At 40.2% G+C, this 24,329-nt stretch overlaps 1 protein-coding gene across 31 annotated transcripts in view; it reads left to right on the top strand.

Annotated features, from left to right (window-relative positions):
* The window catches only part of ERC1 (ELKS/RAB6-interacting/CAST family member 1), a 272,618-nt gene that overhangs the window by 54,283 nt on the left and 194,006 nt on the right, over positions 1-24,329 (top strand). For 16 of the 31 annotated variants that reach the window (XR_015285955.1, XR_015285954.1, XR_015285953.1 and 13 more), the window contains exons 3-6: positions 7,603-8,019; positions 19,511-19,585; positions 21,568-21,723; positions 23,612-23,695. Coding sequence is in view for 25 of the 31 variants with exons in the window: in XM_086886153.1 (XP_086742279.1) it covers positions 7,603-8,019; positions 19,511-19,585; positions 21,568-21,723; positions 23,612-23,695 (732 nt within the window). In the remaining 6 variants the exon portion in view is untranslated. The remainder of the gene's footprint in view (positions 1-7,602; positions 8,020-19,510; positions 19,586-21,567; positions 21,724-23,611; positions 23,696-24,329) is intronic. The other 15 variants (XR_015285957.1, XM_086886167.1, XM_086886160.1 and 12 more) reach the window with 1 other exon arrangement.

Raw genomic sequence — 24,329 nt, 5'->3', positions numbered from 1 at the left:
ATAAAATCTTGTGTGTGGACATTTAGCACTGTGTACTGCACTTGCTGTGTTTTACCTTGCATTCTTTCCATGGATGTGCCTTTCCCTGTGTGTGTGTTGGTTGAATCACAGTTTTGGTTCTTCTGTGGCTACAGTTTTAGCAGGCTGCTCCTGATTCCTGATCTGCTTCCTTTAGGACCCTGAATTCATTCCTGCAGGCTGGTTTGGGGTTTCTTGGGGTTTTTTTTGTACAAGCAGGAGCAAAGGAATCAGGCTGCATGCTGCCCCCTTAAATGAGTCATTGGTGTGAGTCTAGTTCAGCTGACAAATTTATTCCTGACAACTTAAGCTCTTTATCTGCAGCACTTTTTTACCATCAAACCCTTGTGCTGTCTCAGAGGTAATGCTCCGTAGGGTTGTGTTTAAAATACAGGTCTCTTTCTTTGACTCTCACAAATTAAATCCTATTAAAATCATAGCAGTACTTTGTGTCTAAGCTTAACACCATAAAAATCACCCACTCATTTCCATTTCAGTGAGGGTTTTGAAGCCCCTGATCCATCCTACAGGGAGCATGTAGCATTTCTGGAATCAGCAAGTTGAGTTTCTTCTCAGCCCTGCTGGACACCTGACATTAGCCCTTTTCCCAATGTCTCTGCGTGGGCTGCAGCTGAATGTCAGCAGGGACTCCCTCAGACAGCCAGGCCTTCCCTGCATTCTGCAGGATCCTCTTCCCACAAATGCTGCCAGAATTTCAGCTCCTCCAGCACGGGAGGCTGTGATTTCACAGTGACCAGATCCCATTCTCTAACGTTTTGCATGTGGTCTCTTTGGAGCTGAGCGTGGCTCATCCTCTTACAAATGTTGGAAATGCTGTTGTTGTAAAAAACCCTGAGAGTTGTTGTCATAATGCAAAAGTTGTTTTCTGAACAAACCAAACACACAAACACACACAAAAAGCACCTTCACATTCTTTTGTTTTGTGGTGATGTGTGCTTGAGGAATAGACCTTACAGAATTGTCCTTCTGAAATAAAATATATCCTCATTACTGTGTCTTTCCTTTCTAGAGAAATAGCATTGTAGGCATGGTGAACTAAAAACAAAAGTAAGGCAGTGTTTAATGTAGTACAAATACATTTCAGACCTGCTATGCCTTTTGTAGCTGCAAGCTTGTGTACCTTTCTTTGCCAGCTGTAAAAATAATTGGCTGAAGGGCAGATTAGCTGGCATCCTCCAACACTTAATTTTTGTTTGATTAACAAATGACATTTGTCTCTTTTTGAAAATTTTGTCGTGTTGTTTTGGTTGTTTTTTTTTATTCCTGGGTTGGATCCTGTAAAACAAATACAGAACTATATTATGATATATAATAAAAAAAGGAAACGTGGTGTTGTGGTTTAACCTCAGCCAGCAATTCACTACCACACAGCCACTCACTCTTTCCCTGGTGGGTAAAAATGGGACAGCTTGTGGGTTGAGATAAACTTGTTGGTTGTGAGTTATCATCTCTGTTTTCAGCATTAATCCAAAACACAGCCCCCTAGCAGCTCCTAGCAAGGGAAATAACTCTACAAGAGCAGCACACCTGGCCTGTGGGTGTCCAAGCACGAAGGGTTTCCTGCGTGAACAGCAGCCAGATTGCCAGAAAACAAATCTGCAGTCTCATCAAGCTCATTCAGTCCAGGATCTGCTGGATTTGTGGGTCAACAGTGGAAGTGACCAGGAACTTTTCAATATCTTAAATTTGTCGGTAATTTTTTTATATTTTTATTTTTTTATATATATATATTTTTTTATATATTTTTTTTTTAATCAAATCTGCTGACTTCAGCAAAACTCTTGTTAGGGTTGGTTTTTTTTCTGGTGAGTGGAATTTTTGATTAAGAATTAGGTCAGAGTGAGATGAGATTACCCCAAGCAGGAAATAGAGTGTGGGAGTTGCTAAGGGGTCTCTTGGCTAATTTGAACAAAGAGTCTCTTCCCTTTATGGAGCAGGAATACAAGCCTGAGTTTTGAAGTCAGTCAATATTCAGGTATTTGTGCAAAGCAGAATCTCTCTCAGTGCTTTCTGTAACAATGCCTGGTTAGAGATCTGCCCAAGAACATCTCACTGCTTCGACTGGAGCCTCCTTTGGCTCATGAAGATGAGAAAGAGTTTGAACTTCTCTCTCTCTCTTGCAGGTGAAAGCTTTCACACCACTAAATATTCCAATAGAACCTCTCTTTTCCTCCCTGTCCTTACCACCACCCTACATTCTCTTGCTCATGATTGAGTCCTCACTGTTCTCCCAGTGTCAGGGAAATTTTTTTTTTAAGTGGTTGAGTCTTGCAGAATGTAACAATGTTCAATTGTGACACATTTCTGTGACACTGCCATATAATTGTGTGTTATGTTTTCCCCTTGGTTTTGAGAAAGAGTACATTCTCCTTCTTATTGCTGATTTTTTTTCAGGCTTCTCTTGAACATACTGTATTTTTTTCTTGGTGTTCAAAAATTAAAGGAATTGTCTCGATTTAACCTACTTAGAATTTAAATAGAGGAGATTAAGAGGAACTTAACTATGGGAGCATTTGGTGTCTAGGTGCCTGGCTTGCATTGCAGAACCCAGAGGTCTAATTAAGGCATTTAGACTTCTTGAATAAATTATGGGATAAGTTGTGTGTCTGATTACAGTAGTTAGACAGGCAGTATCTGCAGTATGAATAATCTAAATCAGGCATCCAAACCCAAATGGACAAATGCATATTGGAATATTAAACGCTGTAGCTTGGTAGGTCAAGCTCTGTCTTGCAAAGATGAGTGTGGGAATCCTTTCTTTGAAAAGCACATCACAATTTAATCCTTTATTTCAAAATCATGGTAGTAGCAGTGGCTGCCTCCTTTTCATCTAAAATGTAGGGCTAGAATACGGGTCTCTGCTGTAGAATATCAATTAAATTTCTTTTTCTGACTGAGACAGTTAAAATGCACATCCCCATTTCCTTTGGAATGGTGAGATGATAAACATTTAAGTTAGTTGGAAGTATTGCTATTCAGGTCTTTCTGTTCTTATGTGTTCTACCAATTAGAATAAGAAGCTGTGCTCTCTTTAATACTTTTCTGTCAGGCCTACCGAATCTTTAAATATTTTATGCAAAAAGGAAAAGCTTCAGCAGTGAGAGATGAGAAGAGGTGCCTGCAGCAAGGTTCCCAAACTCACCAGTGCAGCTGCAGGTGCCTTGGATCAGCCTGAGACTGCAACAGCAGCACAGCTTTGGGAACCAAGCACCTGGAGCTTCTCCATCATCTACAGCCTGGGAGCTCACCAGCCTGCCAGGGGCTGGGAAATGCCAGTTTGGGTCCTGGGAGCTCACCAGCCTGCCAGGGGCTGGGAAATGCCAGTTTGAGAGCTCACCAACCTGCCAGGGGCTGGGAAATGCCAGTTTGAGAGCTCACCAACCTGCCAGGGGCTGGGAAATGCCAGTTTGGGTCCTGGGAGCTCACCAGCCTGCCACAGGGTGGGAAATGCCAGTTTGGGTCCTGGGAGCTCACCAGCCTGCCAGGGGCTGGGAAATGCCAGTTTGGGTCCTGGGAGCTCACCAGCCTGCCAGGGGCTGGGAAATGCCAGTTTGAGAGCTCACCAACCTGCCACAGGGTGGGAAATGCCAGTTTGGGTCCTGGGAGCTCACCAGCCTGCCAGGTGCTGGGAAATGCCAGTTTGGGTCCTGGGAGCTCACCAGCCTGCCAGGGGCTGGGAAATACCAGTTTGGGTCCTGGGAGCTCACCAGCCTGCCACAGGGTGGGAAATGCCAGTTTGGGTCCTGGGAGCTCACCAGCCTGCCACAGGGTGGGAAATGCCAGTTTGGGTCCTGGCAGGTGGAGGCAAAGCCTGAATCATGTTCTGCTACTTGGGGATGTAAATTTGGGGCTGTAATGTAAATGATGCAGAGCCTGGTTGGGAAGGTGACCTGTGGAGGGAGTACAGGCAGAGGAACACCTGGTGGAAGGGGTGATGTTTGCACCGTGGCCTTTTAGGGCTTGTGTTTGAGATGAGCCTGAAGGTGCTTGGCTCTGTCAGGAGAACAATTTGTTGGACATAACCATAAGTACAGAACCGTGCTCACAAAAACACCTTTGTGGTTTGCAGGTGTTGTTATCATTTGTGAGGCTTAAAGACAGATCTCATTCCTTGAAAAAAACAGGGAATCCTCAAGATTTGAGATAAGAGCAATAAACTTCAAGCAAAGTACAAGTTCATCATAATTGCTTTGACTTTAATTACATTACCTGTATTAAACTGTTTCACAAAAGCATGGTTGTTACATGACATAACAAAGCTCAGTGGTATTAAAACTATTTTTACATGTTTATTTCTAGATAAGACTATTTCAACAGTATTTTTTCAAGTTTTCTTCAGATCTCTAGTCAGGTCTTAGACTTAGTATTAACTATCAGTGGCTAGTGTTGCATGAACTTGGAAAATATTTTGGCTTTTTAGGATAGTTGCTGATTTAAAACTGAAGTCTGAAAAATGGATGAGAAGCTAGTAAAGCTTGTCTGCTCCTTCAGGGGGAAAAGGATGTTTTCTTTGAAATTATATAAAGACAAGAAATTTTAACCTTAAAAGTAGTTCAGTTATGATAGCAGCTGGTAAAGAATATTGTTCTGTTATTCTGAGAACCATAAAAAAAAAATTTGGAAAGCAGAAAAGAATCCATTTTGCATCCATTTTGCATGTTGGAAAAGAGTGGGTGTCAAAAGCACAGAATAATTTTCTGTGGGGTGTTTTCCAGTTACCTTTCTCATATTAAAGTTTGTTCTTGACTGAGCAGCAGTTCAGAGAACAGTGGGAGTTATTCATAAGCTCAGCTCTAACTTTTCCTCTAACCCCAGCTCTTCATTTTTCCTGGGAAACTGAATTGCAGGCAGCTGCTGACCAATTGTTGGGTATTCCAAATTCCCTTGTCTTTATTTCACAGACTGATGGATATCAGTAAATCCTGTTTGTCACCGGTATTATTTTATTTTTTCCACATCGTGTATTTGAATCATTAAATAGATTTTGGCTCAGTGACCCAAAAGTTCCATGGAGGCATTTCCATATTTAGGGGAAATAATTTCTGTGGGTCTGAGACACGTTTTTTGTCTATGTAACCTGAAAAGACATTTCACAGCAGATCAGATGGTAAAAATGCAAGAGTTTGGTTGTGGTGATTTAGGCCGTTGATGTTTATAAATAACCCAAGTTTGATTCCGAGACAACGTTGAGTAGAGGAAATAATTTCATTTAATAGATGATGTGGTTGTTCAGAAGAAGCTCTTTTCTGGCCTGGGAGAAAGGAATTGCTGAAGTTGCAGTCTGTGGAGAGCCAGGTGGGAATTTGTTTGTTAGCTGGAGGAACAACACACAGCTGGGCTGTGGGTAAGAAGGGCTTCTCAAATACAAATGGAATTAACTCATGTGTGGGGCTGGAAAGTTGTATCTAGTGGGGTTATTGTTTAATTCTAACAAAATTTGAGGACATTCCCTCACTGCTGCTGGTGTAGCCCTACTGACTTTATAGGTGGGGGATAGGTTCAGATGAGGCAAATGTTTTATTGAGTGCTCTTACAGCTCATCATTCATAAATTGAACAGATGCAGCAGTTTTCATTGCCTACCTGTAGTGCCTCAGTTTCAAGGCTTGGATGTGGTTCTGGCATTCTCACTTTGTCATTTCTCCAAACCACAGTCAATAACTGAAAGTTGAAACCTTTAATTAAAAAGAAAGCGATTTCTGAAAACATTTTGGAAATCCATATTAATTCCCTTCAGCTATTTTTCATCTCTTACTTGAAAATAAATCTGAGCATCCAGCAATATATAAACACAATGTACCTTTTGGAACAGAGTAATTTCTTGTTCTCTCACCTAATACACCTGTGCTATGTTGTCACACAGATTCTCTAAGCTGAAATGTAGTTTTAGATGAACCAAATTGCTAACTGCCAGGTATTGTGTAATTGGAATAGAAGAAAAGGCAATTACAGCATCCTAAACCAACCACGGAGCTTTGCATTTAAGCTGATTTCAGTTCATGCTGATGCTGTGAAGGATCCATTTTCTTCTCTGCCAGCTCCTTGCCAGCCCTAGGCCAGAACACAAGTGGAGGGAAAGCACTTGGTCTGAAATACTGATTCTGCCAAGAAAATGGCTTTGGACTGCCTTCATGGCACCATTGTGTACAACCAAACTGGCCCTTTGTGCTTCTAAAACAGATTAAAGGTGTGTAACTGCTGTAAATACTATCTGCTGTCCTTTCATAGAGTCACAGAGTGCTTGAGCTTGGTGGGAGCTCAGCTGGTCCAACCCCTCTTGCCCAAGGCCATGTCCAGACAGCTTTTTAACATCTTCAAGGCATTTTACGTAAGAACTGTGACAAACATATTCTGGAAGCAATGCTTCAACCCAAATCTTCTTAGTTTCTCTTTTTACAAAATGCTTGAGTAAAATGAAGTACTTGGATTTATAGAAAACATTAATTTTGCACCATCTTTACATTTTAGACCTCACCAGTGTGTCTCTGCATCAGGCTTGATCATAGAACAGAATTTATTTTAGTCCTTCAGCCTAGTGAATACTGCAAGTAGCTGTATTGGAGACACTGGGTTTTGTAATATAAATGTAGACCCCAGGGATCAGTGTACCTGACTTATTCACACTCAGACTAAATTGTAGGCATGTCTGCCTCACTTAAGGGAGAAGAGATAAATCACTCAGTGTGCATCTCGTTTCTGGCAATCAAATCTTTGTGCAGTGTTTGTACTTCTCTGTTACTGGCTTGATGCTTCTGTCTTGCAGAGAAGAGAAAACCTATTTATTTAAATATAAAGGGAGGACTTTTCTGTGGGCAGACTGTGCTTTTCCTGTACTGTCCCATTATATTAAGCCACTGTATTCAGTCATTGAGACAGGATTTATTGTCTTGCACAACAAATTACTGCTGATCATTGGATTGACTTCATACTCCTGTTTGTGAGGTGGTAATTTCTGTGCTAAAATCCTCATGCATTGCATTTTATGATGTGACCCTTTTCCCTGTGCAGCATTTACCCAGTTTTCTCTGTCTCTTCATTAAATGCTGAAGTTTCTTCTCTGAGTCAGATGGGAAATCTGTGCTGGGTGTAGATTTAGTGCTGCAGACCTTGGGAGGCTTCACAGCCGATGGGGTTTTGTGGGTGATATTACATCTAACAGCGCTGTGCCCCTCTGCTTTGCCAAGATAGCAATTCTGTAGTAATTCTGGGGCTTCTGCAGAATTGTTCTCCAGGACATTTGGAAGGGTACTGACACAAGTTGCTGGAAGCTGCTGATGTTTTCCTGTTTGAAAGTCTCTCTGTCAAATTGATGCAAGTGGGAGCATCACTCAGAGAAGAGTCTGCTAAGTGTTAAGCAACCTCTGCCAGGCATAGAAGGAGAACTTGAACTTTCTGTAGAGTAACCCAGTTCCACCTCAATTCTGCTTATAAACCCACAGTGTTGCCCTGTTGGTGTTGTGGTTTCCTCTGGGTGGGTGGCTCAGGAGGTGTGATGTGGCTCGTACTGTTTTCTGTGTTTCTCCAGCGGGGGCAGCCCTCTGACACTGTTGGTTTTCCCTTGCAGCACATGCAGATGACTATCCAGGCTCTCCAGGACGAGCTGCGGATCCAGAGGGACCTGAACCAGCTGTTCCAGCAGGACAGCAGCAGCAGGAGCAGCGAGCCCTTGGTGGCCGAGCTGACCGAGGAGAACTTCCAGCGCCTGCACGCCGAGCACGAGCGCCAGGCCAAGGAGCTGTTCCTGCTGCGGAAAACCTTGGAGGAGATGGAACTGAGGATTGAGACGCAGAAACAGACCTTGAATGCACGGGATGAGTCCATCAAAAAGCTGCTGGAGATGCTGCAGAGCAAAGGTCTGTCAGCAAAAGCCACCGAGGAGGACCACGAGCGGACGCGAAGGTTGGCTGAGGCAGAGATGCACGTGCACCACTTGGAAAGCCTTCTTGAACAGAAGGAAAAGGAGAACAACATGCTGAGAGAGGTGAGTGACCAAACTCAGCATTCATCTCCAATCTCAAACTCCCCTCTGTCTCCTAGCCATTCCACAGCTGTAAGGAAGGATTCTTCCATCTTCTCTAGAAGCTGTATTTTACATTCCATTTGACAGAATTAGTGCCTTTTTAAAAACTTTTTTGTGGCTTCCTTGCATGTACCTTTCAGGGTTTTGTGCTGTGGGCCCCACTTTGGCTGTAGTCTCCATAGGAAGCTCTGGAGGTGAATTATCACAGAGCCTGTAAAATGAATTCTTCTGTTCTATTGTAGTTAGAGAGAAAGCAGCTACCTGTGTTTAGGTGAGAGCAGAGAGAGAAATCTTTGCAAGAGTAATGGATGATTGCTCTACAGTTTCCATGGAAACAGTCATCTTGCTGTGAAGGGTATTTGATAAAACTATTAGCTGCCCTGGATGCACAGCTGAAAAAAAAATTCCTTAAAGGGACACTGCTGCACACACGGTAACCCCTTCTCCCCATCCTTCTGAAAACAGGAGAACTATTGTCATGTCTGTATTGTACCTGAAAAGAGCACAATGGCAGGCATTCTTCACTATTAATCATTTTAACCTAATTATAACAGTGTAGTCTATGTAGAGTACAAATATTTTGGTAAAACAAAGGAAAAGAAAGAAAATGAGTTATTGTGTAGCCAGTGTCCTTACATTTTTTGATATTATTAAATGCATTTTCCTCTTGTCAACCAGCCTCCTAAAGTAATTGAATATTAAGTTCTAAAAGGCTGGTAGTTGAGCATGGATTGTGTAGATGCACAGATAAATATGTGCATAGATGGATTCACTCCTGCTGAGATCCTGTGTGAAGATTATTTTACATCTGTCGGCTGAAGGCATGAATTGATGGCTGTCCATGTATGTGTACCACAGGTTTCCATCTGATGATCTGTTCTGCACACTGGTGTCCATCTCATGCTTCAGCATTTTTTAGGAAAGCTCTATGTGTACACAAGATTTAAGACCCCTCTCTAAGAAGTCAGGAAAGCAAGGCCTGGATGAGTTTTTTGAGATGAGTGTATGCAGCACATAAATACTTCTTAATACCTCTTATTCATATGTTTTCCAGGGCCTGAGCCATAGTGCTTGTGCTCTTGTAAGCATTTATATAAGAAAGCTGGAGCCCTTTGCATTTCTGAGCCAGATTTAGGCCAGATTTATTTTTTTAGAGCAGTAATCTCTTGAGTGTCTGGAGTGAACATAATATGATTCCAGAGTTTCCGCACTACAGTTTTTTCCTTTATTTAGCAACCAATAATAATGGTGTTCCAATTCTTGTAACTATTTCAGGAAGAGCCTCAAATGGCTTCCATTTGTTTCTGCTCTAAGTCCAGCAACATAAATGAGAAGCTGGCAGGAGATGTGCAATTTTTCAGGAACGTGGTGGCGTTTGTTCCCGCTGCTGATGAGTAGATGTTGTGAGATAGGAGTTCTTGTTTCATTCATGTGGATTTGGAAATCATCTGTCATTTCAGTCCTAGCCTTTATGGTAAAAGACTTCCTTGAGGAGGGAGGGATGACCTACTGACTTGAAAGTGCAAATGCAATTTATCAAATGTTCTAAAATCAATTACTCCTTGCTGCTTACCCTGATTCATTGAGAAGTGTAAGCTGAGTATAATGTAATTTTAGCTCAAACCGTGGCTATGATGTGGGATCCAGCCAGGAAGCACCCTCAGAAATGAGGTTCCACGTTGTCTCCCTCAGGAGCTGGGTGACAGCAGGAATGCTTTTGTTTGTCCCCATGTCTTGTCCTTGAGCTCTGAGCGAGGCAGAGCCGAGTGAGCTCAGACTTAGCTGCATCACACTCAGGTCTCATGCCTGGGGCTCTGGCAGGCTGGAGAAAATCAGAGGAACTTGCAGCTGATTGCACCTGCCTGCCTGAGCTGTGCAGGATGTGGTTCAGAGCTGCTGCCCATGTTTCACACTGGGATGTTGTCTCTAAGGTGTGGCACCTGTTAGGTGTGTCTGCAGCACCCTCCTCAGCTGACCTTCTCCCATGTTCTCATCTATTTCCATAGCTGCAGGTTATTTTAGCCCTTTGCTACCCCAGAAACCAATGGTGGAATTTTTGAGCTGCCTTGAAGGAATGGATCTACTTTCTTGATGGTTCTATATCTAGCATTCCCAGTATCTGGAAAGGCATGCTAAACTCTTCTCTAAATACAGACACGCTGAACTCTTCTCTAAATATTGCTGTTAAAGGAAGCATTAATATCTCAAAGGGATTCACAAGAGCTTGGGAGGTCACTTTCCATTTCATGTCCTAACACTTCAAAAAATTTTAATAGCAGTCTTGACCAACTTAGCAGAAGAAGTTCTGAGATGTCAGAACCCACTAGTACTGCTTCTGACTCTGCAAGGGTGTTAGATTTCTGATAGGAAGTGTGCTGGAAATAATACTAAAGATCTACATCTTGAAGCAAAAAGGTATCCCTCAGTTTTCCAGCTTTGAAACCTAAAAATGTGATTTGAAGTGTGATGTTGAGACTCAAGGTCATCAGACAGTTTTGCAGGCAGACAGTGCAGTTACAGTGGCCAGCAGTATGACCTTGAAAATTAAATGTGAATTAATAGATTTCTTCAGCTTTTCCTATTGCCATTATTGTACTAAAAATTGCACGAATTTCCTAAGGAAAATAAGTTCTGAGAGAGGTCAGAGTTGTGGTTCTGATGAGATAATAACTGTGTGCCACTCACACAGTTTTAGGCTGTTCTATCCATTCCACGTTATCCCTTTTTCTAGGCTGAAAACTCCAGTGCTGCTTAATTGTTCCTCATATAAAAGACATCACTTATTTTTGATCACCTCCCAGGGCACTGCCTCAGTCTCCCAAATCCAGATTATAAAATGGATTCTCCTGCAGCTTCTGAGAGGTATCTCCATAAGCAATTTGACTCTCTTGGGCTGTTCCAAATTGCCCTGACTTCTGAGGATCTCAAGAAATTATTCATGTAAGTCCATGGGAAAGTTCCTATATCCAGCACAGGATGTATCCAGCAACTGATACAGAGGACATTCTCTCATTAACACAAATAATTAGAACTTAAATGTCTCGTTGAACATCAGAATTCCCTGACTTCAGCAGATTGCAGTGTGGCTGCATCACATTCCTCTACCCTGGAAAACAAGCTTAAGCTTCATAGCTTAGCAAAAGATGGCTGCTATTTTAATTATTAATACCCCTTCCTCAGTCTTAGTGACAATTATGGTTGTTGGTATTCTAGACTTAACTTTCAGCAACAAAATTATTTTCATACCAGGAAGAAACAGTTGATGAAACCCAGCAGCTGGAGTCCAGCTTCCAGAATAGCTCCCAATAGCTGTGCCCTTTGTTCCAGACCTGGTGCAGAGTTAGCAGTGGTGGGCTGCAGAGGTAACTGGGCTTGCTGAGCCTCCCTGCTCCCCAAAGTGGGATTAGAAATGGGTTTTTCTCATCCACACGGATCAATAACCCAAATATCAGAGCAGCCTGTGGCAGAGGGGGATGTGGCTGCATCCACAGCTGCTGTTCCAGACACCAGGAGGTGTCTGCTGTGGGCAGGCTGACACTTGTAAGGACAGTCCAGCAGGGATCTCAGGACACATGGCTGGCTGTCACCCTGAAAACTCAGCTTTTGGAGCTGGAGTTTCTAAAGACAGTGACTGTAAACATAGATATGTGTACATCCTTTCTGATACACATCTTGTGATGGACATCTCTCACCAGTGTGGTTGGGAAGGTGTTATCCTGACAATCCAATCCCTGGCCATGATCAGAAACCTATAAATTGTGAGAGAACAAATAAACTTCTCTCTTTCCTTCATCATACCTTGAGCTGTGTCTGTGTGACTTAATTCGTGTCCAGCAGTGACAGCTGACCACAGTAATTTCTTTGGAAACAGAAAGAAGGCTGTTTATCCTGAAGGTTTTTTAATTCAGAAAGCAGTTCTAGAGTCCAGGCTTGCATGTTACAGTAGTGTGGGATGAGGGAAGAGCTGACAGGAGCTTTATGCTTTTGTGTCCAGAAACTGTTTGGTAGTAAATTACAGTTTAGACTTTATTAAATAAACAAACAATCAAACAAATAAATAAATAAATAGATAGATATACAGACAGACAAAAAAATAAATAAATAAACAAATAAAATTTATTTATTTTTATATTAATATAATATATAAAAATATAATATAATAATAATATTTAAAAGCAAAAACATTTATTTATTTATTTATTTATTTATTTATATATGTATTAATAATTGGACCCATTCAAACAAGAGGGATTTTTATTCCAGCCGGGTACAAAATATGTTTATTAATATATACATTATATTTTATGTATATATATATATTAATATAATATATAATATAAAAATATTATATTATATTATATTATATTATATTATATTATATTATATTATAATACATTACATTACATTACATTACATTATATCATATATCATATCATATTATATTATATTATATCCTATTGTATACTATTATATTATAATATATGTTATTATACAATATAATGTAATATACTATACTATTACATTATATATTATTATATTAGATATTATTATATCAGATATTATTATATATTATATTATTGTATTATATTATATATTATTATATTATATATTATATTAATATATTATCAAAAGACTTGGCAGGTCTTTCTCAGACCTTTCTGCTCAAGTTCAACTCACCACAGCTTTGGTTCACTTTGCCTCAAAAGGCACAAAATTGCCCCAAAATACACAGTTCTTTTATCTTTATACTCATTTTTACCCAATTAACAATAGACATGTAAATTATTTTTCTTAATTACCTGATGACTCTCCATCTGTGTGCTGCACTGTGACATTCTCTACCCAATCACCTACTGCTGCTTAAAAACTTGTAGAGGAAGAAGATGAAGAAGAAAGAAGAAGGAAAAGAGACTGAATCTTCTAACACCATGAAAACACACCCATAAATTTCATGTTGTATGAAATTCAGTGTTCCCCTGGGTGTCAGAGCCAGGTATCAGAGCTAAGGACACACACTCTTTGTCTCAGACTCCAACAGCATCCCCTCAAAGTGTTGTTTGGGAGGTGCACCAGGTCCTCTGGGATGCCCATAAATTTCATTTTACTGGGTGTCAGAGCCAGGTATCAGAGCTAAGGACACACACTCTTTGTCTCAGACTCCAACAGCATCCCCTCAAAGTGTTGTTTGGGAGGTGCACCAGGTCCTCTGGGATGCCCATAAATTTCATTTTCCTTGGTGTCAGAGCCAGGTATCAGAGCTAAGGACACACACTCTGTGCCTCAGCCTCCAAAGCATCCCCTCCAAGCTCTGTTTGTGATGTGCACCAGCTTCTCTGGGGTGGCCTTGCCCTCTCCCCCCAGCTGGTGGCCAGGGAGCAGCAGCAGGAGCTGCTGGGGATGGAAGGACGTGCCGTGTCCGTGTGTCCGTGCACACAGCTTGGCTCCCTTCTCTCACCCCGTTTTAATGAGCCACCAGTTCTGCAAACAAATCCTTATTCCATGGGTGTGTTCAAATTCTCACCCTTTTCTGCTCCAGGCTTGGGGGAGGATTTAGAAATTTTAATTGGAGCAATTAGAGTTAACTCAAAGAACACTTTTGTCCCGTGCCAGTATTTTGCAACATAAATAAGACGCTTCAAGAGAGAAGTTTTGTTTTGCAGATGGGTTCAGTAACTGGAACTCTCACTACCATCATACCAGGGGATGTCTTTCTGAGGAAGTAAAAAATGAAGTTTCTGCTTTTTTATCGCTGCTTCGTGCTTTTGACCTTTTAGAAGCAAAGGGAGAAGTGATTTAAATCAAGATAATTTAAATAATTATGTCTTTATTAGAATTGCTTGTGTAGTCTGCAGGTAATTTTAAAACATGCAGAGGTTTTGTAGGTCAAAACTTGAGAAAATGGGTTATTGCAACTTGAAAGCATTCCCAATATACTTTTTATGCATTTAAATTTCTTTAAATACCATTTTAGTTTGCAATATTCTATATGTCACCTTAGGAAAGAATGACAGTTAAAAATGTTCAAACATATATGAAATTATTTTCAGCTTTCCTCAGTACAGAGGTTGGTGGCTTCATAATTCTTCCAAGAGTTGAAAAATTAGGTTGGAAAATAATGTATTAATTTTCTGGTTTTCCAGACAACAAAAAAAATCTGAAACACCTAATTCTAGCATGGCAAATTTCTGATTTTTATATGGTAGTTAAATAATGTGTGGGTATGAAGTAAATGGAAAAAAAAATCAGAAGTCCAGTTGTCTGTCAGGATGTTTTATCCGTATTATAAATTATATATTATATTATTCTGAAAATATTATGGTCTCTTCAAAGTGAAATAATTAATAAAATTTCAGCAGGTTTCTTCATATGCTTTTTCTAGCATGGGGGGTAAATGATTTAATTCCTGTGTTTATTTCTAAACAATTTTTTTTCCTATGTGAATGGATTAGTCTTCAGCATGCAGGAAAATTTCTTACTATTTCATTTTAGCACTCCCATACCCTTCAGATAGGATTTTATGTGTGAAACAAAGCATAAATCTGATTTATATATAAATCTTTTAATATAAAATTAATCTTTCTATATAAAATGCTTAAACTTCAATGTCTTTTGATGTTCTGTTATATTGGAAGATTTTCTTTGTCAGTGCCTGTTCCATGATTTGCTTTGTTTACAAATTACATCCTATGTATGCTTTCCTTGGAGATGGTCACATCATCCTGCACTTCTCTGCTGCAGAAATGAGATCTGGGGAAGTTTGTTGTGAGACTTTGTAGTGGAAGGAAATAAAAAAAAATCCTAAAAATTCCATGACCAAGCTGAAAGCTAGTTTGAGTACAAAATGAGTGTTTTTGCACCTTAAATAAGGGGAAAGAGAAAAAAAAAATACATTAATAGCACATATGTAAATGAAGTTCTACAAGATTACGATTTTAATTTTTAATTCACTTTTCTTCAGCTTTTGAATTCACTCTTCTGTGTTCAGATTTCAACACAATGTCTTGCTGCTTACAGCTAATTGAATGGCTTGAATTAGTTCTCACCTTACCTTGCTTTTACTCTAATGCCAAAGTTTTGGGGGATTTTGCTTTTGTTTCCTGCTGATTGAAACACTGAGATGAGCAGGAAGCTGAGCTTTAATTTTCACTTTTGGTGACTCCTTTGTTAACAAACTTAAGTGTCCTAATATCTGTGGTTTTAATTGGATTTAGAAATAATCGTCTCAATGGATTAATACAATTGCAAATCAGAGATGACTTTCTTTAGCCAGGGGTAAGTGAGCTTCAAAGGAACTGGCACCCTCCATCCTCAGAGTGTGTGCAACTGCCAGCACATCTCTCCAAGGCATGCTCTTTATGAAAAACACTTTGCTTTTTGCAGGGAATTATCTTGATTGGGTTTGCAGGAAATGACAAGTGGAAAAATGCAGAAATCATTTCTGAAGGAACTGCCACAATCACTGCTTCCAGACTTGTATAATTCTATCATTTTAGTAGCAAAAACTCTTAATAGCAATGAAATAAATTCTACAGGATTCTTATATGTTCTTTTTTTTTTGCAGTTCATTTTTACATCTTGCTGAACTAGAAATTAAAATTACTGGTATGGAATAGTTTTTGAAAACAATGAATAAAAAACCCTGAAACCAAACAATTGTGATACTATCCAGTCACCTTCTGGCAGCAGGTAGTAAAGATATTTATATAAATGAGTCATGCAGATTAAAGGGCTCTCCCACAGGTTATTTCATGCAACCTTCTGCTCAAACCAGCAATTCCAAGCCGTGGGGATTCCACAACCTCTTTTCTTCTGACTGAGGTAGAGGAAAATCAGGTTAGTCAGGTGTGATTTGTCCTTCTGCACAAGTAAAAATCTATTTTATCTTCTATGGCTACTAAATACGGTTTTTAATTAACAATTATCATTAATACTGAGCTGATGGATCCTCCTGAAATTTTCCTTTGGTTGTAACATTTGTATTTCACTGTAATTAATTGGAACCAGGTTGCTAAAATCTAGGCAGGCAGAAAAGCCATCTGAGAGACTGAACTTGAAGTACAAAAGATAAAACATTAATCTAGTAAGGCCTGGAGGATAAGGTTGGAGAATAAAACCAGTTTTTAGTCAAAATGAATGATGCAAAGATCCAGCCCAGGGCATCATAATTGATTACTCAAAGATATTGTGGCAGTTTGACATTTATTTATTTTATTTTTATTATTTTTATATTAATGATATTATAAATAAATTATGTAATTTATAATATAGAAATTATGTAAAATAACTATTATAAATAGAATAATATTAGTGCTGGTCTTGTGGCTGCTGAGAGCCAAGTTGCTGTATTTCTGAGCCTGTATTTTTTAATGTATAAAAACATTATTGCTTCAGAGTGCACCTTCACTTTTGTTCTAAATCCTGTGCAAAATCAGACCCAGGAGCAGCTGAGGGAATAGCAATGAATGATAAGGCCAGGGTATGAGGGAAGAAAAGGTTTGGACTAAATTCAGCCCTCATTTTTATGCACATGTTTATAATCTGCAGTGATAACAATGCTCAATATTGAGGAATCCTTCAGTTCTAAACTAAATTCTCTAATTTTGAATTATTTTCAAAAAACACCCATGGACTTTGTAACTATTTGTGGTGTGATAAAATGACTTTATCACAGCTATTCTTTCCATGTGTGTTTGATCAGCTGTTCTGTGTTGGGCTGAGCAGAAAATCAGAGTACTGTTCCTCACAGGGGCACTGTGCTGCCCTGCAGATGTGATAATCACACACCTTTATCTCACATCTTCTGGGGTAGATTTGATGGAAAAGAAAAAGAGATATTCTTAATTAAAAATTAAGATGAAATATAAACCCCAGCCCCAACTTCTGACTAGTTCTAGCCTTCAGTTTCTAGTTATTGGATCTTAAAGATTTTTTTTTTGAACAGAACAACCCATTTTGGAATTCTGTTGTCTGTGAATGTACTTTAGAGTTGGAATCCATAATTTTGTTTTTCCTCCTTCCTGTCACTTTTAAATGAAGTCATTGAACCTATGAAAGCAATAAAAACATTAAAGAGATTTATATGAGCCACCCCTTGTTATAATAATTGAATTGGCACTCAAAGATGCTAAATTTTACTAACCTGTTAGGAAACAATAGCAGTTCCATAAGAAAGTTCTTATTCTGTGGGTGTAAAGGAAAAGTCCTGTGTTACTTTATGAGGATGGATAACTTGCAAAGAATGAAGGACTGGCATTCTGGTTTTCTGATCCTGACATTCGTGTGTGGCCCTGTTTTTAACCATCGCACAAAATCCCGTTTTACAGGTTCAGATCTTAATTCTCACCCATCTGTGGGGTGTGTTTCCAGATCAGAAATGTCAGTATTTTTCCATTCTGCCCCGGGAGGCAGGGATGCAGCCTGGATTTCAGAGTTCAGAGGGGGATCTGTGCTCTGCTCTCCTTCTGCAGCCGCTCTTCCCTCTGTGCTCCGGAGCTTTTTTCCCCAGGCTCTCCAGGATCACAGGGCATGGTGCCAGGATGAAGCCCTTCCTGTGCACTCAGGAGCTGGGAGGTGTTATTTTTCAGCAGGTTATGTCATCCAAATGACAGTGGAATGACTGGAGGCGGTAGAAGTAGGACATTTCCTTTGCTCCAGACAGAGGAGGTGCAGGCATTGCTCAAGAGGCAGCTCAGAAGAATTTTCTCCTTGGTGAAAACACTGAGCAATGGTGGAAGCAAACAGACATGCACTTCTCCTGCTGCCTATTCCACCCATCCCATTTCCACAGCAGCAGCTGATTTTCTGTTCTCAGGTCAGAAACAATGGCTCTGCAGCAGTGGAAATTACCTGACCAATAAAAATAATACAGTGGCCAAAACATATGTATGGCATGTTCATTTTTGACTTTCTTATCCTTTATTTTCTTGGTTGCTAAAAGCTCACAAGTTTTAATTTCTTTGAGTAAATCCATTTTGGGAATGTAGGTACAGGTACAGGTAAGCAGAATAATAATGGCATTGCTCCACTCTGGTCTGTATGGTGCCAATAATATTTGTGCAGAGGCTGTCAGGTTTTCTCTTAATCTAGGAGAAATAAATATATTTAGAGGTGTTTTCAGGTTTATTTTTTTCTGGAGGATTTTTTTTTTATTTCAGTGAATATACTGCAAAAACACTTGTAAAAACAGCTTCTCAGAAAATACAAAGTATAATATATAAAACCAGAGGAACCTGCTATTGGATTTTATTACTACCATTCATGGGCATCAATTTATGCAAATGGTTTTATGCCAGACTTCTGCAAGGTTCCTGTGGCCCTTGTCCTGTCACACAGCACATTTCAGTCTTGCTCACTCCAGAGCTGTGTAAGAGCTTTACAATTTTACACACAGTGTTTTCAGTGTTTTTAAAAAGCACTGTGCAGCTTTGCCTTTTTCATTCAAATAATTAAACATGTGGAGGTAGTTACATGGGTGACAGCCATACAGAATTTTAACTCTTCACCATGTCTGTTGGAAATACAAATTGGTGGATTGCTCTTGGGATTTGTCTTTCAGGTGTTTGAAGGGAGTGGATGGATAAACTCTGTGTGTGGGCACTTAACACAATCCATTGTTGGCATCACAATTTGTGCTCTAAGAGCACCAAAGTATTTTGCTGGAACATAAAATTAACAGAATTAACTATCAGAATTCACACTCCTGCAGTTGATATTACAGTGTGCTGTAGGGACAATACTGTTCAAAAACAGTGTTTAAATAGTTTGTGTCATTGTTTCTCCTCTTCTTACACATGTTGGCTTGAAACCCCAGCTTTCTATGACAGAACAAGTTGTTTCAGCTTTCTGTAATTTTATTCCTTAGCAAGCAGTTTGAATTTACATCAACAGAAATATCACATGGAGCTCCTGTCTGCATCCTGTATTTCAGTCCTGTATTTTCAGCTGGGCTCAAGGCCAAGAGCCTTGAGAAAGATTTTCATCCTCTCTGGTTAAATGTTGCCACTCTGGGGTAAGAAATGCTGGAAGAAGAGAATTAACAGCAGCTGCACCTGTAACATGCTGGAATAGAAGCCCTGGTGTTGGTGTTCTCAGAAAGCCCCAGGTGCATTCTGTGTACATCTTCCATGAGAACAATCCAGAGTTCAGAGCACTTCAGCAGGCAGGTGACAGAGCTTTGTAGCAGACCCAGCTCCCATTTCAAGTTTATTTTGAGTTTGAGGGCTGTCAGAGGTTGCAGCTTGTGCTGTGCCTCTGTAACTGAGGCTGGGATTCTGCTGAACGAGCTCTTGGCAATCCTCTGTGCGATACCAGAAGTGATAGAATGTGTGAGCTGGCAACATCAGAAAGCAGCATTGACTTATGCTCTGTATTAGAAAGAGAAGCTTCTAGTAATTGTGTTTGTGCTGGGACACTGCCATTAGTCTGACTCTTGCTTTCATTTCTGCTGGCCCAGGAAATCCACCGTCGCTTCGAGAACGCTCCCGACACGGCCAAGACAAAGGCTCTCCAAACTGTTATTGAGATGAAGGTAAATCACCCTGCCTGGGCAGCAGGAGGGTCTGGAAAATGGCTTTTCATGGGAAAGGTGGCTCTACCAAGTGCCATATCCTTCTGTCAGTCTTGTCATTTGAAATAAGTATGTTTTTATTCTGATTTATTATCTCTTATTATTTTATTTGTTGCTGTTGATCACTGAAGAGACAGACACAGTAGAAACCTGTCTTCTGTCTGCCTGCAGCAGCAGATCCAGATTTCTTACAGTTAACCAAAAGTTCATTATATTCCAAGAATGGGAATGATAGATTAATAGGGATGATTTGTGGGGTTTTATGATGTGGGTTCTTTTCATGTTACCAACATTTGAAATGCTGCTTTGCATTCTGTGTAGCAACAAAGTTAGCAAACTCAACACCCACTTAAAGAATGGTCTTCATATAGCTAGAAATACATCTGTATGGCATCATAAAGCTAGTTTTTCTGATAAATTTGTGATTGAATTCTTAAACCATTATCTTAAGTGTTTAATGGACTGATGGCAGCTGGCCAAGAGCTCAGGAGCCACAATCAAGTGTGTGGTTTACACAGCTTTGTGCAATCATATTTCATCTTGTATTGCTCATAAAGTGCATCAGACAGGGGTTGGATAAGTAGAGTTGAAAAATGGAAAACTGGCTTTGCAAGCTGTTCTTTTCCACTTTGTATCCCTCCTTTTTATTTTGTATTCTTTCCTTTTTTGCTCCTGCAACTTTTTCCATTCTGTGTCAGTGTTTTCCTTATTTACATCCTATCCTTCTACTCTGAAGCTTTCATTTGCTGTCCCTCTTTTATTAGTCAGCTTTGTGGTCCATAGTAATGCAAACTAATTGATCATCTGGTAGCATTAAGTGTCTTTACCATCAAGAGAGGAACACAGGGGCATTTCTGGGAAATGATGTGGGTATGGAGCCAAATACTGCTGGCAATTTCAGTGTATCACTTCACCTTAATACCTAGAATTTTTTATCTACTTTATCAATTTTAAATTTAAGTATCAAACATTATGAAGATCCAATTAGATCTTCTTAATGATGCTTTGAAAAAGTCTAATTTCATAAATAAAAAACCTATATATGTAAAAATCATGTATTTTTGTTCAGCTGTGCTTTGCTTATCAGACAAAGAAAGAGAAGGGTTTTGATTATAAAAATCTGTAGTATATTTTCAAATCAGATCTGTCTTTCAGGAAAGACTAAATATTTTGGGGAAATGAAATAAGAAAAAATAGACTGCTTTAAGAGGTTATGGTTCCTAAATCCAGATCCATGAGGATGTGTGAAGCTCTGTGTGCTGTGTGAATCTGTTCTTGCTCTCCCTAGCACAAAAGGCTTCTAAAGAAACAGCAAACCAGGTGCACTGAATGAATACCTCTGATCATCCTGCAGAAGTGTGAGGATAATGATGGATTGACTTCTTTGTTTTTCCAGATGGTTATTTTTAACCCTCTGAAATCTTTTGTACGTTGGACATCTGAGCCAGAATCCTTTACTGCTTTATCCAATCAAAAATAGATTGTTACACATTTTCCTCGCTTTTGGTGTTTTGCTGTTCCTCATTTGTGACCCCACTTAAATGAAATAGTGGCACAAACCCAATTTCTTGCCATTCTTGCACTCACATTTTGCTGTCCTTTCAATGAGAATTAAATTTCTCTTTGAAAAGACAACATTTCCTCATGTTCCTTTATTTACTCATCCTACATGGTGTTCCTGCCCTGAACCATGTTTTCTTTCAGTACTAAACTCTTGCTTTCCTTGGAAGGTAAAAAACCGAAATTAAAAACTGAGTACCTGAGCACTCACATGTAAAGAATGGAATGCTGATTTCTCTAAGAGCTTCCTAAGTAAATTTCAAGGGCAGGTAATTTATTGGACATGTATTTCCTTTTGTTTTGCTCCAAATGAGCAAATTAATTAAATGATTAACAAATCATTTAACTGTGTGTCTTTACCTGTCTCCTCTCATCATTTTCAGGATTCAAAAATTTCTTCCATGGAGCGTGGCCTCCGGGATTTGGAGGAGGAGATTCAGATGCTGAAGTCAAACGGAGCCCTGAGCACAGAGGAACGTGAGGAGGAAATGAAGCAAATGGAGGTGTACCGAAGCCATTCCAAATTCATGAAAAATAAGGTATGAGGAAACAAATGACAGCCCCATGTTACCCTGAGCTGAGTGGACAGAGGACAGAAATGTTCATGCTTTCGTTAGGAGGTGTGGGCTGGCTCCCAGTCAAGTGCTGGGAAACAGAACTGATTGAATACCTGCCCTGAAGCCACTAAAATAACTTAAAGATATAATTTTAAATTCCTATTTGAAAATATTGTAATGGTGTTTCAGTAGGATCAGTGACCCGAATTCTCCTTTCATTGTCACACATGATTCCTTTTCGTTTTCCATTTCCTTTTCCATTTCCTTTTCCATTTCCTTTTCCATTTCTTTTTCTTTTTCTTTTTCTTTTTCCTTTTCCATTCCCTTTTCCCTTTCCCTTTCCCTTTCCCTTTCCCTTTCCCTTTCCCTTTCCCTTTCCCTTTCCCTTTCCCTTTCCCTTTCCCTTTCCCTTTCCCTTTCCCTTTCCCTTTCCCTTTCCCTTTCCCTTTCCCTTTCCCTTTCCCTTCCCCTTCCTCCTCTCATTTTTAGACCATTGCTAATCCATTATTGGTTCAGGTTTTATTTGGTCTGAAGTATTTCCAAAGGTAGTTTGCTGAAGAAAGGAGATTTCTTTCTGCAGCTGCTGTTGTGTAGCTGCTTGTCTCCTTTCATGCTATAAAAGCTGAGAGGAGTGTGTCCTGTCACAATAATGGCTTTCCATCACGCTCTCCTTCCAGCAGTGGAGTCAGCATCAGAGTAGAGTCTATGAGAGTGGTGGTGCTGACATTAATTTCATTTTAATTCCATTTCATTTCATACAGTGTCAATATTGTATTGACAATACAGCAGTGAGAGGTCCTCAGGTGTAAAGACAGACATTGGCAATTGAATTGTCTACAGGCAAAAGTCAATCCATTCTTTGTTTCTCAGTCTTTCAGCGGGTCCTGACATTCTTTAGTGAAGGTTCAGGCCCTCTTGTACAGTAAATTTAAGTATATTGAGAACAGTCCTGCCTTTCTTGATTAGCTTATGTGCACTCCCTGCAAGCAGTATCCAAACCCTGGAACAGAGGTGGAAAATCCCTCTGCTAGGTGCTGAGCAGCTGTAAGCCACTGCATTTGTCCTGCTTGTAATCACTGGTGGGAAGCAGAGGCTGGGTGAGGTGTCTGCAGAAATCAGCACACCTTGCCCCAGAGCAAGTGTGTGTTCCTTCCCCCTGGAACACCTGGGGATAGCTACACCTGCTCTCACTGCTGCTCTTTGTCCCTCTCTGCTGCTTCTGGGAGCTGAAGGGTGCCCTGTTCACGTGGAATGGGGCAGCAGATGACAGCAACATCTAATTCCTTCCATCTTTCCTCCTTCCACTGTCAGCATCCTTCAGTTTCCCCTTGTCCTCTCCCTCTGTGGAGCTACAGATCTGTTCAGCTCCTCCATTTCTGTCTCTTCTGCCTCCTGCAGACAATCTGTTCCTTTTTGCTCCTGACTCACGGCCATCTCCAGCCCTGACGTCTGCTGTCCTGCCTCGTTCTGCAATTGCACAGCATTTCTTTTTCCAGCCTTGAATTGTAGAAGTCATCTGTGCCTTGACAATTAACATTATTTCTCTTAAGCTGAAGAATGTCCTTTTTCCTGCCGTCATTTCCTCGTGAGCTGCAGTTTCAAAACCCTTGGGATGAGTGCCACAAGTTTGATGTATGCAAACATAACCATAACATCTATCTTCTGTTTCATAACCAAATTCTCGTCTGGCAGCCTGTAGGAAATTCCACAGACATTAAACTTTCCAGAAGACTTAACGAAGAATGGAGGAGAAAATGAGTGACCAGTGTTGATCCCTCAGTTCTTTGGCACTCCCAGTTTCTTGGGCTGAAACAGGCTGGCCAGAAGCTGACAGATAATAAATATTTAAAACATAACAATGTCGTGACAGGTAGAGCAACTGAAGGAAGAGCTAAATGCCAAAGAGGCTCAAGGGGAGGACCTGAAAAAGAGAGTGGCTGGTCTCCAGACCGAGGTCTCTGCAGTAAGATCTCTCTTTTGTGTGCAGTGGCCATGCCCTGGGCCTTGCTAACTCCTCTGCCTTTCTTCTCTTGCCTTCCCCTGACTTGATGTAACAAGTAGAACTAACAGCCTGCTCAGCCTTTTCTTCACTTTGGTGTCCACAAATAACATCACTCTCCAGCTGAACATCTGTATTTGTTTTGTTGCTGTTTTTTAATGGTGTGAGCTCTTTGAGCAATAACCTACTCTTCTCTACGATTTTCTGAAGCATTCAGCACCCATTTTGGGGACAGACTTTCAAAGAGATTTGCTTTTCCTAGTAAAAAAAAAACCTAATTTGAAAACTTGTGTTGAACCTTTTTTCACAAAAGATAACGAAAGCTGGATGCTGAACGCTTTTAAAACTGATTGCTCGATTTTAGCAGCATGAATTTAGGTTATTCCTGTGCTCTGAAGCCAGAGTTTCACTCCAAAGACTGAACAGGGTTTCTCATCAACAGAGGAGATGTGAGCACTTGATGCTGTCTTGATTCTCTGCAAGCGTGGATGGTGTGTTCTTACTGAAGAGCTTTGGCACACGTGGGCCTGCAGCTCTGGAATGGGAGACAAGAATCTTGTTTAGAGACAAGAATCTCAGGGTGACATCA

The sequence above is a fragment of the Cyanistes caeruleus genome, chromosome 4 (genome assembly GCF_971803275.1).
Source record: "Cyanistes caeruleus chromosome 4, bCyaCae1.hap1.1, whole genome shotgun sequence".
In the NCBI taxonomy this organism is placed as follows: domain Eukaryota; kingdom Metazoa; phylum Chordata; class Aves; order Passeriformes; family Paridae; genus Cyanistes; species Cyanistes caeruleus.
Note: the sequence above shows the minus strand (reverse complement) of the source record. Positions and strands in the feature narration are given on the sequence as shown.